The 16,516-nt window shown below is 40.6% G+C and overlaps 1 protein-coding gene across 1 annotated transcript in view; it reads right to left on the reverse strand.

Annotated features, from left to right (window-relative positions):
* MACO1 (macoilin 1) overlaps positions 1 to 15,604 on the reverse strand; it is a 56,908-nt gene extending 41,304 nt beyond the window's left edge. The window contains exons 1-2 of the mRNA XM_082834622.1: positions 15,385 to 15,604; positions 436 to 577 (exon numbers count right to left, since the gene is read on the reverse strand). Coding sequence (XP_082690748.1) covers positions 436 to 577; positions 15,385 to 15,464 — 222 coding nt within the window. The 5' untranslated portion in view covers positions 15,465 to 15,604. The remainder of the gene's footprint in view (positions 1 to 435; positions 578 to 15,384) is intronic.
* Positions 15,605 to 16,516: the final 912 nt, after the last annotated feature.

Genomic DNA, 16,516 nt, shown 5'->3' on the forward strand with positions numbered 1-16,516 from the left:
ACATAAATAAAAGCTTTTTGAAGTCCTCAATAGTTGTTAAGAGTGTAAAGGATCTGGAGACCAAAACGTCTGAGAACCACTGCTCTAACTCGAACCCAGTCACAAAGCCAGTGATAGGGGCTCCAGAGGTACTTCAGAGTAGAACTGGGCAATTACTGCTTTATCCACTACTCTGTCTTCCTCCTGAAATCCTCCCTCCCTCCCCTTCTTTTCACTGGAATGGTAGAGGAGGGAGTAAAATGATTTGATCAGTGGGTTTAGACAAAATAGCCTCAAAGGCTAGTTTCAGTCCATAGACCCTGTTACTCAGTACAGTCACCTAAGTATTGCTAATAAAATCTACTTTAAACAGTTTCACTATCAGTTATTGAAGACTTTCTTAGAAGGGTAAATAAATCTTTTACACTTGAAAAATATATATATTAATAAACTTACCAGTCCCTGGTATCTGAAGGAATCATAGACACTTCTGATGAAAAGCCAAAATGGCCACAGGTATTCAAATCTGAACTCCAGCACAAAATCTGCCAGGAGGACAAGTGCCCACACTACCAGGAATTTCAGGTATAAAAACGTACTGCAAAATATAAAAGAATTCAAGGTCATTTGTGAAGAGCTAGAAAAAGAAAATTCACTGCTTTATTTAAAGAGACAAAAAATATCTTCCTATACTATGAAAACAGTGGAGATAAAGGACAAAAAGAGATGCTGCCATGGCCCACCTAAATTTTAAAAGCTCTGGTGTTCATTCTGAGACCCACAACTACCAAAATAAGATGATGACCCAAAATGCTTAATTCCATTTAAGATGGAAAAGGCCCACTTAAATCTCACCACTATTTTAAAATGTGCTAAGTATATGACTTCACAATACTGCAACACTCTCAAAATTACAGCTTTCAAGCTGTTCTTCATTAGAAGAAATGTCATGGTGAGTGGCTTGAAATGTGCTGTTTCCCCACCCCTCAAATCTGTTTGAAGAGTCTTTGAAATTCCTGACGCGCATCCCTACTCGCTTGAAGAATTCTTTTTCCCCCCCGTTTCTCCTCTTGCCTCTCTCTGTAGTATTCACGTGAATTAACCGAACAACAACCAAATGACTTCCCAAAACAGACAGAAATTAACTTAGGGAGCAGATGCCAATCACTTCTAAGGGCTGTGAGGGTACCAAAATGTACGTTAAAGAAAAAAACCCTGAAAGAGCCCAGCCTTGCTCTAGCTGAGATGTTAATGTGTGCTCCCACTTCCCTCTGGACTTACGTTAAATAGAAACACACCTTGATAAGCCAGTCAGAACACATATCTAACCACTGTGATATCTCAAAGCAAGGTAAGGACCTGGATTAAAAAATATATTTTTCATATAATCTAAAAGCCCATTCTTCCAATTCATTAGTTGTATCATAGATAACAGAAGCTTTCAGACTCTACCTATTAATAAGCCCCTAATTCTAGGTCTTTAATCTGGTCATTTCTGGAGCAGGTTAAATTTAGGTATTTTTTTAAAAAGGTTTTCTAAGATATACAGATGGGAAGTACCTAAAATTCACTTTGACTCGGGCAACAGCCTTGCATGGTGTTTTGCAATACAAACATTCCAATATTGCTGATTAAATTAGCTGTCTGAATATACAACATGAACAATAAAATCAAAACTTTTAATAAATAATTTTGAAATATGTTAAAATAAGGTACGAAAAGACTTATATTCTTGGGGGTAAAATTAACAAAAGCAGGATCCAGCACTGAGGCCTCTTTCTAATGCCCTATAAAGCCACACAGGTAAAAGATGTCAAGAACAGACAAATATGACCCTTAATGTTACAGTATCATAATGATACACAATTTGCAACTAGGGTCAATTTCTAATACTAATTCTTGGTAGAACTTCTTTGGGCACAACAATAAGTTTTGATTAAGAGGTTTGCTGTAGAATCAAGGAACCCAAGGCAAACCACAACACAAGCTTGAATCTTTTTTTTTTCCCATATATTTATTTATTTAGAGGCTGCATTTGATCTTCATTGATGTGCGCGGGCTTTCGCTAGCTGCAGCGAGCGGGGGCTACTCTTTGTTGCAGTGCACGGGCTTCTCACTGCAGTGGCTTCTCTTGTTGCGAAGCACGGATTCTAGGCGCGTGGGCTTCAGTAGTTGTGGCATGTGGGCTCAGTAATTGTGGCTCGCAGGCTCTAGAGCGCAGGCTCAGTAGTTGTGGCGCACAGGCTTAGTTGCTCCGTGGCCATGTGGGATCTTCCCGGACCAGGGCTTGAACCCGTGTCCCCTGCATTGGCAGGCAGATTCTTAACCACTGAGCCACCAGGGAAGTCCACAAACTTGAATCTTAAGTCCCACCTTTTAGTTTCATTAGAGTCATGTTAGCCAGATGAGGACAGAGCTCTCATCCTCATTCATTAAATCCATCACTGATCCAGTGGAGAGTAAGGCATAGTTTGTTAGAAAGAACAACTGAGCCACGCAGGCATTCAGGAGCACAAATCTAGTTTGAAACTAGATTTCCAAGCTTGGCTTTAAAAGTAAAAGGTTTTGGGGCTTCCCTGGTGGCGCAGTGGTTGAGAGTCCGCCTGCCGATGCAGGGGACATGGGTTCGTGCCCCGGTCCGGGAGGATCCCACATGCCGCGGAGCGGCTGGGCCCGTGAGCCATGGCCACTGAGCCTGTGTACCTGGAGCCTGTGCTCCGCAACGGGAGAGGCCACAACAGTAAGAGGCCCGCGTACAGCAAAAAATAAATAAATAAATAAAAGTAAAAGGTTTTTTCCTTGTATCTAAAATTGTTTCTAGGTTTTAAAGAAGAAATAATAGCCTTTCATCCATATTCCTAAGGCATTTAAGAAATGTCATGGAAATGTATTTACTTCTCTGATGAATCCTTTTCCCATGGGGCTGTGTCTGGAATGTAGCCGAATAAGACATGGTGGGTGCCTCATCACGTCTAGTTGTCACTATTCCCCAAGTGGAGAAGACAGAGTTCTACCGACTGCTCTCTGCCCCAAATGCTCCCAGGCATGGCAGGATCCTAGTCTAGCTGGCAACAAACCATTTCACTGTATAGAAAGCATTATCCTAAGAATGGCAGCCTGTTGAATACTTTTTAATAACTCAATCATTTAAATCTAAGGCATTACAAAAACAATCATCTTTGTTACAGTGACTACTCATTTTCAATTCTGTAACTTCAAGGGGGTTCCTTTTTATATATTTAATTTCTTTTCAAACAGCTGCTTTCATACCTCTGATGTTCCTGGACACCCAGTTCTTGTGGAGTCACAGTTTGGAAGTACAGATATCTAAGGAAACTTGATCTTTCACAAACATGTGCTATACCCTCAGCTTTCCTCAGGCTCCCCTTCTAGGTGGGCCTGCCTCTAAAATCAAGAGGCAATCTTAATTAACAGTTGATTCTACTCTAGGACTAGTTTTAAACTTTATAGATTCATTTCAATCTAATAAGAGTTTTAGAAAGTTTAAGGCAGTTGCCTGATTCACTGAGCCTTCTATATCAGTAAATTATGCCTATCATCCTTCTATAGGTACATGTACAAAATTTAAAAGACACGTAAACTAAAATGACTGCTCATCAGTGTAGAAAACCTGACTAATTCCTTTCCTTCCATACTCTGAAGGTCATAAGATTTTGCCAAATCCAAAGAGATGACATTCTAAAGGGGGAGAAAATTTTAGACAGGTTTTTTTTTAATATAAATTTATTTATTTTATTTTTGGCTGCATTGGGTCTTCGTTGCTGCACATGGGCTTTCTCTACTTGCGGCGAGCGGGGGCTACTCTTCATTGCAGTGCGCGGGCTTATCATCGTGGTGGATTCTCTTATTGTGAGCACGGGCTCTAGACACACAGGCTTCAGTAGTTGTGGCATGCGGGCTTCAGTAGTTGTGGCTCGCGGGCTCTAGAGCGCAGGCTCAGTAGTTGTGGCGCATGGGCTTAGTTGCTCCACGGCATGTGGGATCTTCCCAGACCAGGGCTTGAACCCATGTCCCCTGCGTTGGCAGGTGGATTCTTAACCACTGTGCCACCAGTGAAGCCCCTAGACAGGGTTTTAAACCCTTAACATTCCAAAATATTTCTTTTAAACCATGAAAAAAATATGATTAAATATAAAATATTTTTATATATATAGTTCATAATATGACTTATGGCTAACTTGCTGTTACTTTAATTCTCTGATCCAAATAAGTTTACTAATTACTATAAAATATCTTGAACAAAAATTTAAAGCAGAATTGCAACAAAAAGATACTTTCCATAATAATATATTGAAACAAGGGCAGACCAATAATGTCTTCTGGTGGTCTGATTAGCTTCTACTCTGGGTGCCAGTGAAATACAGAAGAGATATGCAAACATTAGGCTTAATGGTGGTGACTCTTTCACAGTGAATATTAACTATAAGATTCTTTTATCCCATTCCATTCCCAATAGAATTCCCCATTCTACTCCTACCCTTGCCATTTACAACCATTTTTTAAAATTGAATCTATTTAGCAATACCCTCCATCTATGGATTAATCACCTATGATTAATGAGAAGTAGTATTGAACATTCTTCTTTTTCCATGTAAAGTGCACCTTCTCTCTAGTATCTCTAGCTGCTTGTCACTTAGATCATTTTCTGGAGCTCATATAATTACCACAGGGTGGCTATCAATCCTCAGTACCTGACCTTTTCCCTAGGCAGACTAATGGTCATTTAGTTCACTTGGGCCTCACCACAGAAATCAGTCTGTGGAATATTTCACTGGCTGTGCTAGTAGTCATCTATCACAATCCCAAGCTTTCCTGTCCTCTCCGTAACAGCAACTGTGAATCCCTTTTACTTTTCAGTATGTAGCATGATACCTCTTGAAACAAACTGCTTTGTCTCTACTGTTATTGAATACTTCTCCCTATTGGACATCACTTCCAGAATGTTTGCCCAGCCTCTTGTCCAGCTGGTATCCTGCTAAAGTCTTATTATATGTAATTACAGTTTTGCTACTCAAAGTGTGGTCCATGGACCAGCAGCATCAGCATCAGGTATGAGTTTTTTAGGAAAGCAGTATTTCAGGGACCACCTCAGGCCTATTTAATCCAAGGCTGTGTATTAACCAGATCCCTAGACCCTTTGTGCATACATTAAAATTTGAGAAGTATTGGTTTATTGTATAAACTTCTCATACTCATAGAACTTCCACTGAATTCCACAATTTCTCAAAAAGAAGACAACGATCTACTCAGATCATCAGTACTTATCTCCAAACTGTTAGCTATCCATCCCTCAACTGGGAACATTCAAACTGTCCAGGGTTAATTCTTCCATTTTTCTACATTTCTTTCTGAGTCACAGACAAGATCCTTACCTAAACACAACTTTAACTAAATGAAGCACTTCCATTACTACTTATCCTTCAGCATGCAGCATGAACATCATTTCTTCAAAAAAGGCCTCCCTGACCCCACAGTAAAGACTGTTACCCCATTATATGTTCATATAGCATCCTGTACCACAAGAATCATGTTATAATTAAATAACATTTTGTATAACTAATTGTTTAAATGTAAAGTCCACAAGAAGAACACAGGAGCTGCCCATTTTTTTCCCTGCTTTATTCTCGATGCCCAGCACAGAACCTTGCACACCAGAGAAACTTAACAAATAGTTGTTGAATGAATGACCTGCCATGCATAAGAATGTTTAGGACCAACGTAGGGCTTTTATCAAAGCACACACTTACAAAGTGAAGGTAGAGGGAAAGATGATGCACAGGTGACTAAGAAGGGTGTCTGAACAAAGCAACACCAACGAAGATAACAAATACAGTTGCTGCCTGAAGGATTACCATGCACCTGCTCCCAATCTGTTCTCACTATTTTTCCACTAGGAAGAAAGAAATCTTATCAGCCTTGCTCTGGATGCCAGACTATCACTGCATTTAGCCTACCTGCCACTGGTTCTGACTACTGTGGGGGTCCTCAAAGTATCTTCTATTAAGCCTAACATTAAAGAAATCTGCAAAAATGTAAAACCACACCACTCTTCTCATGCATTTATTATTGTTATTTTTATATGAACTAGTAACTATTTAAAATTTTTGTCTTAATTTCTAATCCAGTAAAATTTTTAGATATAATCCATACAAACCAAAGCTCTTTGGGATTCTCAATCACTTTTAAGAGTATAAAGAGGTTCCAAGACAAAAAATTTGAGGAATGGTGGTCTACAGAAAGTAGTGCATGAGCCTCAAGACCAGAACCACTGCTACGTTCTGCAACCACATCCTTGTGTAAAATCCAGAAAAGGGGAGCAGGCTGAGAAGACCTAAGCTGTTCTGTATTTTTCTTTTCTATTCTGGGCCTCCTGCAGACTGCAAAGAAAACCATTCTAGAGTCAATCACTCACACACACACACACACACACACACACACACACACACACTCATGCTTATACACATACACAGCCACTGGAATGACAAATCTAACAGTGTGAAATATGTCCAATTTAAAAAGAAAAAAACCCTAGAATGCAAATCACTAAAAAAGCTTTTAAGAATTGTGTTGTATAGTATTTTTCTAAAGTACTATATGACTATTAAGATATCAGGAACAAGTACTGTAACCTAATGTAACTGGAAAGTTTAGAGTTTTAGAATTTCTGCTTCAAAAACACTTTTAATAGTGTGGACTCTATGGGGTTTGGGATTAAAAGAGGTAAAGAAGACAACAGGAGAAAGAAGACAACCCACAGGCCCTAAAAAATTGTGTTAACATTGTACAAACATTAGAAATTCATTTTATAAACGAATCAAGTATTATGCTTCATATCTTTAATAGTAATAATCATCTACCTAATCATACCTTATGTTTATATCGCACTTGTGTAACTCTTCCAAACGCTTTCATATTATCTCATTTTATCCTTACAACTATGACATAAGCAAGGCAGTTATTATCATTTTATAGGAAAGAAAACTGAGGAACAGGGAACTAATAAGCTGCAGGACACTGTTGAAAGAGCACAGGAATGGGAGTCAGGAGACCACAGAGATCAGAGTGAATTCTACATGCACTGCTGTGTTGCTGCTAAAAAATTATAAATAAATTTCTATGTAAAGAAATGGACATGATTAAATAAGGAGAAAAACCAAGAAACTTTTGTGTAAAACAGAATTCTATTTTTGTTAAGAAAGAACTATATATGTTTGTTTATATGGATCAAGGAAGAAACCATACTTATGGATTATATAACAGTGCTCATTCCAGGGCAAGAGGACTAAGCTCTTTTCTGTTATGCTTACACATTGTCATACTGCTTTAATTTTTTATAACAAGCATGTATTGCTTTTATTTTCTTAACTCTTCATTTTGAAATAGTTTTAGACTTACAGAAAAGCTGCCAAAATAATACAAAGAACTCCCTTATATCTTTCCACCCAGATTTCACCAAAGGTAAAACATTTTATCAAGTTTCTATCATTCTCCCCCTATATATGTATACGTAGTTTTTTCCTGAACTATTTGAAAATAATTTGCAGACATAATGTTCCCTTACTCCTGAAATTCTTGAAAACAAGAAAATTTTCTTATATAACCACAACACAATTATCAAAATCAGGAAATTAACACTGATACAGTACTATTATCTGATCTACAGAAGTTATTCAAATTTCAGTAATGAACTCACTAATGTCCTTTATAGCAACAGATAGATAGATAGACCCATTGATCAATCAATCCCAGTCCAGGATCACATTTTACATTGTTGTCACATCTATATTGGATTATTTAATGGAAAAGAGATTCTCATTTTGAGAAGGAAAAAAGATTAATGGCCTTGCACAAGACACTCCTGGTACCTGTTGCTTCACCTGAAAAATGAAGATAATGACACCTGTCCTTCATGTAGTAGAGAGTTTGAGAGCACCATAAGAGTCATTACACATAAACACCATTCAGAAAGGGTGAAGTAGCACAAAAAGTAAAACAAAAAGAGGACAGACTTTGGGGTAAGGCAGATAGAGGTCTCTATCAAGTGGTGAAACCTCCTGTAATCTGTTTCCTCACCTGTGAAACTGAAGCTAATATCCTTACTGGAACTAAATAACAGAATGAAGATAAAATTATAGTAGTAACAGCAAACAACTTTTTCAGGCACTATGTTAAGTATTTTACGTGACTTATCTCAATTATCCTTATAACAATCCTATAAAGTAGGTAATATTATTTACTATCTTCATTTTACAGATGAGAAAACTGAGGGTTAAAGCAGGTAGATGACTTGTTCAAGATCAAATAACTAGTGTCGGGGACATTAATTGAACACAAGTTCATATGATGTTAAAGCCCATATGCTTATCCATCACATTGGACTTCCTCATCTCTTACTAAATGTTTGATAAATATTATTTCCCTTCTTTATATCCCTTTGTGTATACATATTCAAGTTACATAATTCTTTTTTTTAACTAAATTTATTTATTTATTTATTTTTGGCTGCGTTGGGTCCTTGTTGCTGCGCGCGGGCTTTCTCTAGTTGCAGCGAGCGGGGGCTACTCTTCATTGCGGTGCGTGTGCTTCTCACTGCAGTGGCTTCTCTTGCTGTGGAGCACGTGCTCTAGGCTTGTGGGCTTCAGTAGTTGGGGCACGCGGGCTCTAGAGCACAGGCTCAGTAGTTGTGGTGCTCGGGCTTAGTTGCTCCGCGGGATGTGGGATCTTCCCGGACCAGGGATCAAACCCGTGTCCCCTGCATTGGCAAGCGGATTCTTAACCACTGCGCCACCAGGGAAGCCCCCAAGTTACATAATTCTTTAATTCTCCAAGAGAACCAAGTTTTAAAAAAATGAGCAGATGTGCTTTATGAAAGAATAAACACTCAGTACCTTAATTCATAAACTATGAATTTGTAAACACACTATGAAGCTCTGCAGAAAAAGATGTTAAAGTCAAATGCTCTTTACAGAAATAGCTATGGCACAAAAGATGGGACAATTCAAGACTGCTTTCCAACAATATTCACACTCATAGAATGGTCATTGTAAAAGAGAAACATGTAATTTAAAAATAAAAAGACAACTCATTTTTTAAAAAGCCAGAAACACAATGAACCATGAGGTATAGTTTGTCAAGTCTAGAAAAAGACAAGAAAATAATACTTATTACATCTGAGACAGAAGACTCCAGCCTTAGTATCTCTCTCATCTGAGACAGGAGTTTTTGTTTGACCATGGACATGGCCCCCATTTTCTCCAGAGCTCCTGACCTCACTACAAGATGGCAAAGTACTGACTTTAGTACTGAGCAGCTTATTTGGTTTTTAAAAGTGTTTTGAAGATGAGCAAAGTAATAATATAATTTAAAAACAGAACGAGATTATTTCTAGTCACCTCCCCTGTGCTGGGTAGGAAACAGATCCCAAACAGCCTTAATAAGTCAGTGATCTCTATGGATACACCTGAAGTGGACTAGATACACCATTTTAATCCACTAAATGCAAAACCTCTAAAACAGAAATGGCAACAGAGGAGATGGGGTGAGGGATAAATTACTTCTGATGTTATAACCCCATGAGTCAATGTGAGCATATCATCCTTAAGGGCAGCAGAGGGAAAAATACAAAGGAATGAAAGCCAGTGCTATGAAGGGGCTTCAAAGTCTGGGGGTGACAGGCATCTTAGAAGGTTGATGAGCTGAGGCCAATCTGATGTCAGTTAAATTAAATGCCAAAATAAAGATAAAAAGCCTCAAAGAATATACTTTAACAGCTGATTACATTTTTTAAAGTTTCCATTACCAGAGTGCATTTGCCTGAAGGTGAGAGATCTTGAGGAAGTAGTCACTCCTCAGGTATCTGAAGAAATCCACGATGGGGAAAAAAAAAGTCCCGCAGAGGCTATGTGTTTCTACCGTTGGTAAGCACCGTTCTACTCATGCAGCTTGTTGAGCAGAGAACTTGTTTTTCTTCTGGACCTATTTCTTGAAAACTATCCAAGTAAAATAATTACACCCAAATCTGGGAAGCCTAGAGAATAAAGTAAAAACTATATTTGAAGAGCATACTAAATTTAATGAAGAAAAGTAATCCAATTATAGTATTTCACTTTGATCTCAACTAAGTTTATAAAATTTCTATCTGACCCTCCAGACTCCACAAGATACATGTTATATCTCGTTATAGCCCCCTAAGTATATCACCTAGATGGTAGCCTAGAAAATGACAAAACAAAACACACATACATACACATAAAACCCCAAAGGGTTAATATGAAGGAAATCTGGGAGAAATGGCCAAAGAAAAAGACTCTGGAAATAAAAGTGCTTATAGAACATGGATTGGGCCCACAATATATAGGTATATAACAAGAAAGTGAAAATAATAAGCTATTAAGTCTACCATTAAAATCAGTCTCCAAATCTAGTGAGGTTCAAGAAAAGCCACGAGGTATCAACGTGAAGAAAAAGGAAGAGTATCATTCACAAGACAGGAAGCTTTTAAGCCAATAATCTGGAATAGATCACATTCCCTCCTTTCCCTGCCTCAATACATAGCAGCAACTTAAAGGGATTTTCAAAACGTCTAATGAAATGAAACTGCCAAGAATGCTCAGACGAGAAGAATCATAAATGAAAACTGGAGGAAAGTACTTTTTTTTTAAGGTAGTATACTACTAGCAAAAATTAAGTACAAAATTCAGTGTGGCAGATTTGTTTCAATGTATTTCACAGAAACTGCAAATACAAGGGTTTAGCTCAACACCTCACTAGAGGTGGATGAAAACATTTCAATTTCTAATTTCTCTATTGTACTTACCCCCCTACCCAATACCCCTCTAAAACAATACCGCATTTATCACTTTTATGTCAAGTCCAGCATAGTTGAAGTTAAGGCCTACCAAGATTACCAAAATGCTTTTAGGCTGTGAGGTTGCAACACTGGTATCTGGGGTTTCAGTTGCAGAACACATGTACACCCAAGGCAGCCAAGGGTCATGCCAGCCTCCCGTGGCTTTAGTAAGCACAGCCCAAAGGAGTCTAAAACCAGGCTTAGGAAACATCATTAAGGTGGGCAGGAAAAGCAGAGAAGTGAAATCTCTGGAGATCAGATTATTTAGACAAGGGTCTGAAAAAGGAAATTAGGAAGCTGAGAAGTATGTAAACTTTGACCATTTAGAAAGTCAAAGGCCAGAAAACCCTTCTCTGAAGTAAGGATGGGAAAAGGTACTGTATATACCAGGGAAGTCTCGAGTCCTAAAACGTAAAAGTCAGGTACAGTACTACACTGCTTAAGCTTCAGGCAACATACTACAAGGAGAACCCAGCACACCATGACAGGAGGTATCCAGAAATCCACCAGTGAAGGAATGCTTCCTTCAACCACCAGTAACAAAGCTATAAAATAATTTCCTGAAGCTTAAAACACCTGCCTTACTTAAAATTCTTATATTACTTACTTGGGTAAGGAACAATTTTAACTGCAGAGACTTTAAACATAAATGTTTCTGCCTCTGTCTTCTACTCACCACACCTTATCTCCTCATCTTCCTATTATAAAATCATTAATTCTCAGAGAGGAGTAGGGAGCCTGGCAAGATGAAAGGTGAATGAACCACCCGGAATTCCCTTAAGCCTTTTAAAATCTACATAGCACTCCAACCCCACTTCACCTGGAGAATCACTGCATGGAGTAATTAGATATTACTTTTGGGAGCGTCTGGTGCATGTGTGAAGTCAGACACAGGGAGAGAGTCACTGCCCTAAAACCCGAGGACCTCTGAAATGTTATAGTTATGTAGAGTTATTCATTTTACTTTCTCTTATTAATAACTTTTTTTCATAATTTCCAAAGTACTTTCACATCTATTTCATTTGAGTTAGAAAATACATATTCCCTCACATAGTGGCAACTGTGTACTGCATCATAAAATAGTACAGGGCAAAATTGTTAATGCATCAGGTGAACCACTAAAACAGCAAGCGAAAATTTAATTCAACTGAAATATTCTTACTTGAACAGAACTCAAAGTTCTTTGGAACCTCAAAACCACTGTACAAATTTAAGAGGGCATTATTATGGCCTCCTAGACTGTAAACTCCTGGAAGACAAGGAACCATGTCTTATCCTGTATCCTCCATAATTACCAAAACAATGCAGCTTCTTAAATGAATAGAATGGATTGGTTTATATTCATTTATTTACTAATTCACTTGCTCAACATTTACTGAGGACTGAATTCCTATTCTCTGTCAGGCTCTATACTGGCTCAGATTTTTTGAAAATGACATTGATTTTAGCTCATAATAATATAAAAGAAAATAATCACCATTCCTATTTCCTTTCTCTTATTTTTGATTACTAACTTGACCGGAATAACATATTCCTATACATTTCAGTTTTCAAATGATGGGCATATATATAAATGTAGGTAATACTAACATAATGTTAAAATCCATTTTCCATCTACCTTACCCCTGAAACAGAATTCTACCACAGCCATTATAATGACAATAATGGTATCATTTGACAATCACCTCAGTCACAGTTGCTGGATTGGAGCCCATGATTAAAAGCATCTCAGCAACAGGATTTTTTTTCAGCAAGACCAAGAAGAAACTGACCCCTTGTTTTGACTACTCAACTTTTGTTTGATAGTTGTACCAAACCTTATGGTCTTTCCTCACCCTTAAAAATAAAACAAATATGGTAAACTGCGATAACAACTACATGCTAAATAATGTTTGTATTAAGCATACTAGAATTTACAGAGTTTCACAAACTGTACGTTATTTCCTCTCAGTCCTCAAAACTCACTTGACAGGTGAGAGAACTGGGGCTCAAAGCGGTGGATGCCCTGCCCATCCCACACAACAGAGCTGGGACACTGAGTCTGAACCTAGGTCTCCTGACACTCCCAGTCTAGTGCTCTCTTCACCACAGCTGCCTCCTTGTTACGCCAAGCTCAGAGAGCTGTGCAGACTGAGAACATGAAAATAATAAGTCCATGAAAAGTTATGCTGTGGAACAGTAGATAGTGGTTATCAAAACTGTCAACGGAGCCTGAGAAAAAAACAAAGCTCTCTATTTAATGAGATAAAAATTGGCCAGACACTGAGAAACAAAATGGGCAATGGTGTGAAAAACAATTTAGTGTAGACTTAAATGTGATGATTAACAGAAATTTGATACTCACAAACCCTCAAACACCTAATTTGTAACTAGCCCACTCATTCTGTCTGCTTTGGAAATAACTGGAAATTTTCTAAATCTTTTTAAAAACAAAATTGTAAAAAAAAAAAACAACCCCAACACTATGGTCTTGTTCCTCAGACAATAATATTCCATAATATAATACTCCATAATATACACTAAGAAACAGATAAGTGAATTGAAACACTCATTTGATATATGATGCTCCAAGAGAAAAGAAAATAGAAATATATGTAAGTTTTTTATTAACGTTTAACCTGAAGAATGCCAAATAGAGAAGAGTAAGGATATTTGAGAGCTGAAGTACTGTTGGTTTTTTAAACTTTTACAGATGAAACTCTGAATAACTTGCATAGGGCATTTACTATTAACCTTTAGGGTAAGAAAATTCAAATTCCAAAAGTTCATCAGTAAAATAATAGACCTTAATTAGACAATAAACTCACTTCTTCACATTGATGCACACTGACTGAGTGGTTACTATGGGGCAGGTACTAACTGGGCATATTTGTTCAAATACCAGAGAAGTTGAAATACAACAGAAAACATGTAAACAATATGGGATTCCCAATCTTCTCACTATAAACAGAAGTACATCATCATATGCTACTGTAAATAGCAGCCATTCAAATGGCACGGTTGTCCTTGCTTTACCAACTCTGTTTAATACGCTTTTTCTATTCTTGTGTCACTATTAATATTAAATTGTTCAAATCTTTTTCAATAGGCAGGGGGAAAACCCTTCCTTTATTCAAGAATTATAGTGTGTGTAACTTGAAGAGAACTTTCCCCCACCCATTAAATCTGTAGGAAAAATGGTTTTTGCTTTTACAGTTTTAGTTTAAATGGTCAGGTTTGATTGATTCAGCATGGACTTTGGCCTGTTTTACTCACTGCTGCACCCTTACTAGCTAGAACAGGGCCTGGCACATAGTACATGTATTTGTCTAATGAATGAACTCTTCCTATGATCTGCGGCTCATTACATAAGGATATATCTAAAAACTTTTTATTTCAACTGACTTCTTAACCCTTTTAAGCTTGAAATTAAAAAAAACACCCAATGTTTACATCGGTCAGCTGCTTGTGGAAAGGAATCATTCTCAATGTGTAAACAGTAGCATGTGCAAGGTGTACAGCTATGCTAAGGCAACTTGGGTGTTATCAGCTACCTCACATATTTCTCTAAGTCCCACAGCTAGAAGAGCTAAACTGTAAAACACCAATTAAGCTTATATGCACATCCTGAGAATTCTCCTTTGTAAACTAATTACTTCTCTGAAATCATTTCTTTATCAAGGCAGGTACCATTCAGAATTAACATTGTGAGAACCAGAAAATAACAGTCCTACACAAATTTTGCTTAGGGAAGCTGGGATTCTCACTAAGTTGCCCCATGAACCTGTTGTCCTTCTACCCCTCAGTCCTGAATTCAATTTCTATTTAAAGGAACACTGCTTTGTTTTTGGAGAATTAAAACAAACTAAAATCAACAACAACAAACCACGCGAGTTTGGAGAAAATCCTTTTTAAAGGGGTCGAATAAAACTATCTGCTTGGAATTGTCAAAATAATGCTGCTGAGAAAATGATCATCACTCCTTCTGAGTCTGGAGCGGGGCCACAGGCCATGATTTGGGGGTATCGGCTTCAGCCCTCGGTGCCAAGTTTGAGATGCCATAAAAGAAGTAAAAAGGGAAAGGGGGCAACGTGGCCACCTGCCCAGTCCTCAGAGGGACCGCGGGGCCACTGTCTGCTCCCAACTTTGTCAGCCTTCCCCCGCACCAGTGCATATGGTCCACGCGCCTCCCGACTCAGGCCGGCGACTCCCGGGCAGGAGCGGGCTGGGGGACCAGCGGAGGCCCTACAGCCCCTAGAGCAGCCCCGAGGGCCCGGCGGCGCGGATGGGGAGGGGGTCACCGCCGTTGGGGACAGTCCCAACGGCGGCTCGCGCCCGCCGCGCCCTCCCAGCCGGGCCGTCGGCCCTCGCCACGCCCCGCGCCCTCGGGGCGGACCCCGGCGGGCCGCCCGGGGCCCCATGGGCAGCGCTCCTCCGGGGAGCCCCTGGCAAGGGCGTGAGGCCTAGTCGGGGTTACATAACGGGGCTCGGCCCCTCCAGAGACGGCCGGGGGCCGCAGGGCCCGCGCCGGCGGAGGCGGGGGCGCCGCCGCTCACCTGCCGTAGATGCCCTCGGTGATCCGGTTCCGCTTTAGGGGGCGGCGGAGCTTACTGCACTCGGTGTTCCGCCGCTTCATCCTCCCGCTGGGGGGCCGGGTGCCCGCGCCGCCGCCGCCGCCTCTCACCTCAGCCGCCGCCGCCGCCGGCCCGCCCCGCGTCGGGCCTGGACTCTACCCCTGGGGCCGGTCACACAGACATGGAGCCAGCACCCGGGGGGAGGGGGTGGGACGAGGAGGTGTGGGCTCAGCGCTTCCTCCGCCTTCGGAAACAAAGAAATGACAATTCCGGGGCCCGCCCGCCCCAGCACCAGCCAGCCGCCTGCCCCGCCTCCTCCGCTCCGACGGACGGCCTTCAGGACCAATCGGAGGCGCCTCTGCGCCGCTGCCGGCCAATCCCAGGGCCCGCTGTGGCAAAACGGACTCTAGAACCCGCCTCTTTGAAGGACAGAAGAGTGCCCCAATCATTACGGTGTCTGGGCCCGAGTCCGAGCCTATCAGAAAAGACTTAAATAGAGGCTTATAAATAGGCCCTATAAATATAACATCCTATATTATGCCCTGTTGCGAAGATACATTTCATTATTATTGGATTGCATTTCATTGTATTATAATCCACATTAGAGCATACGGTGCTGTTTTCATTGTAGGCTATCACTAGCACCCTATGAAATCGCGAGGCCTGGGTTTGCGGCACGTGCGTATCTGGGCCGAACTGTGCTCCAGTCAGTCGCATCATTATGTAAGGGGCTCACAGCACCCTTCTCATCCCGGAGGCGCCGGGGACAGCGCCGGGGGCCTTTTTTGCGGAGCCTGGAGTGCCCGGCCAAACCGGCCGCGCCTGCCACCAACGGGGGTGCGAATGACAAAGCAAACCACACACACACACACACACACACACACACACACACACACACACACACACACACACACACACACACACACACACACACACACACACACACACACACACACACACACACACACACGCCAGCTTCCCGCGACGTGGTGACAGCGCGGCGGCCTATCGGAGGAGGCGTGGGCGGGGCCGCTGCAGTCCTGCCTCCTGGAGGTGGTGTCACAGGGGGCGGGGCCGTGGGTGAGCGCGACGTCGCGCGAGGTTGTAGGGGGTG

The sequence above is a fragment of the Leucopleurus acutus genome (genome assembly GCF_964270905.1).
Source record: "Leucopleurus acutus genome assembly, chromosome: 2".
NCBI classification, from domain to species: domain Eukaryota; kingdom Metazoa; phylum Chordata; class Mammalia; order Artiodactyla; family Delphinidae; genus Leucopleurus; species Leucopleurus acutus.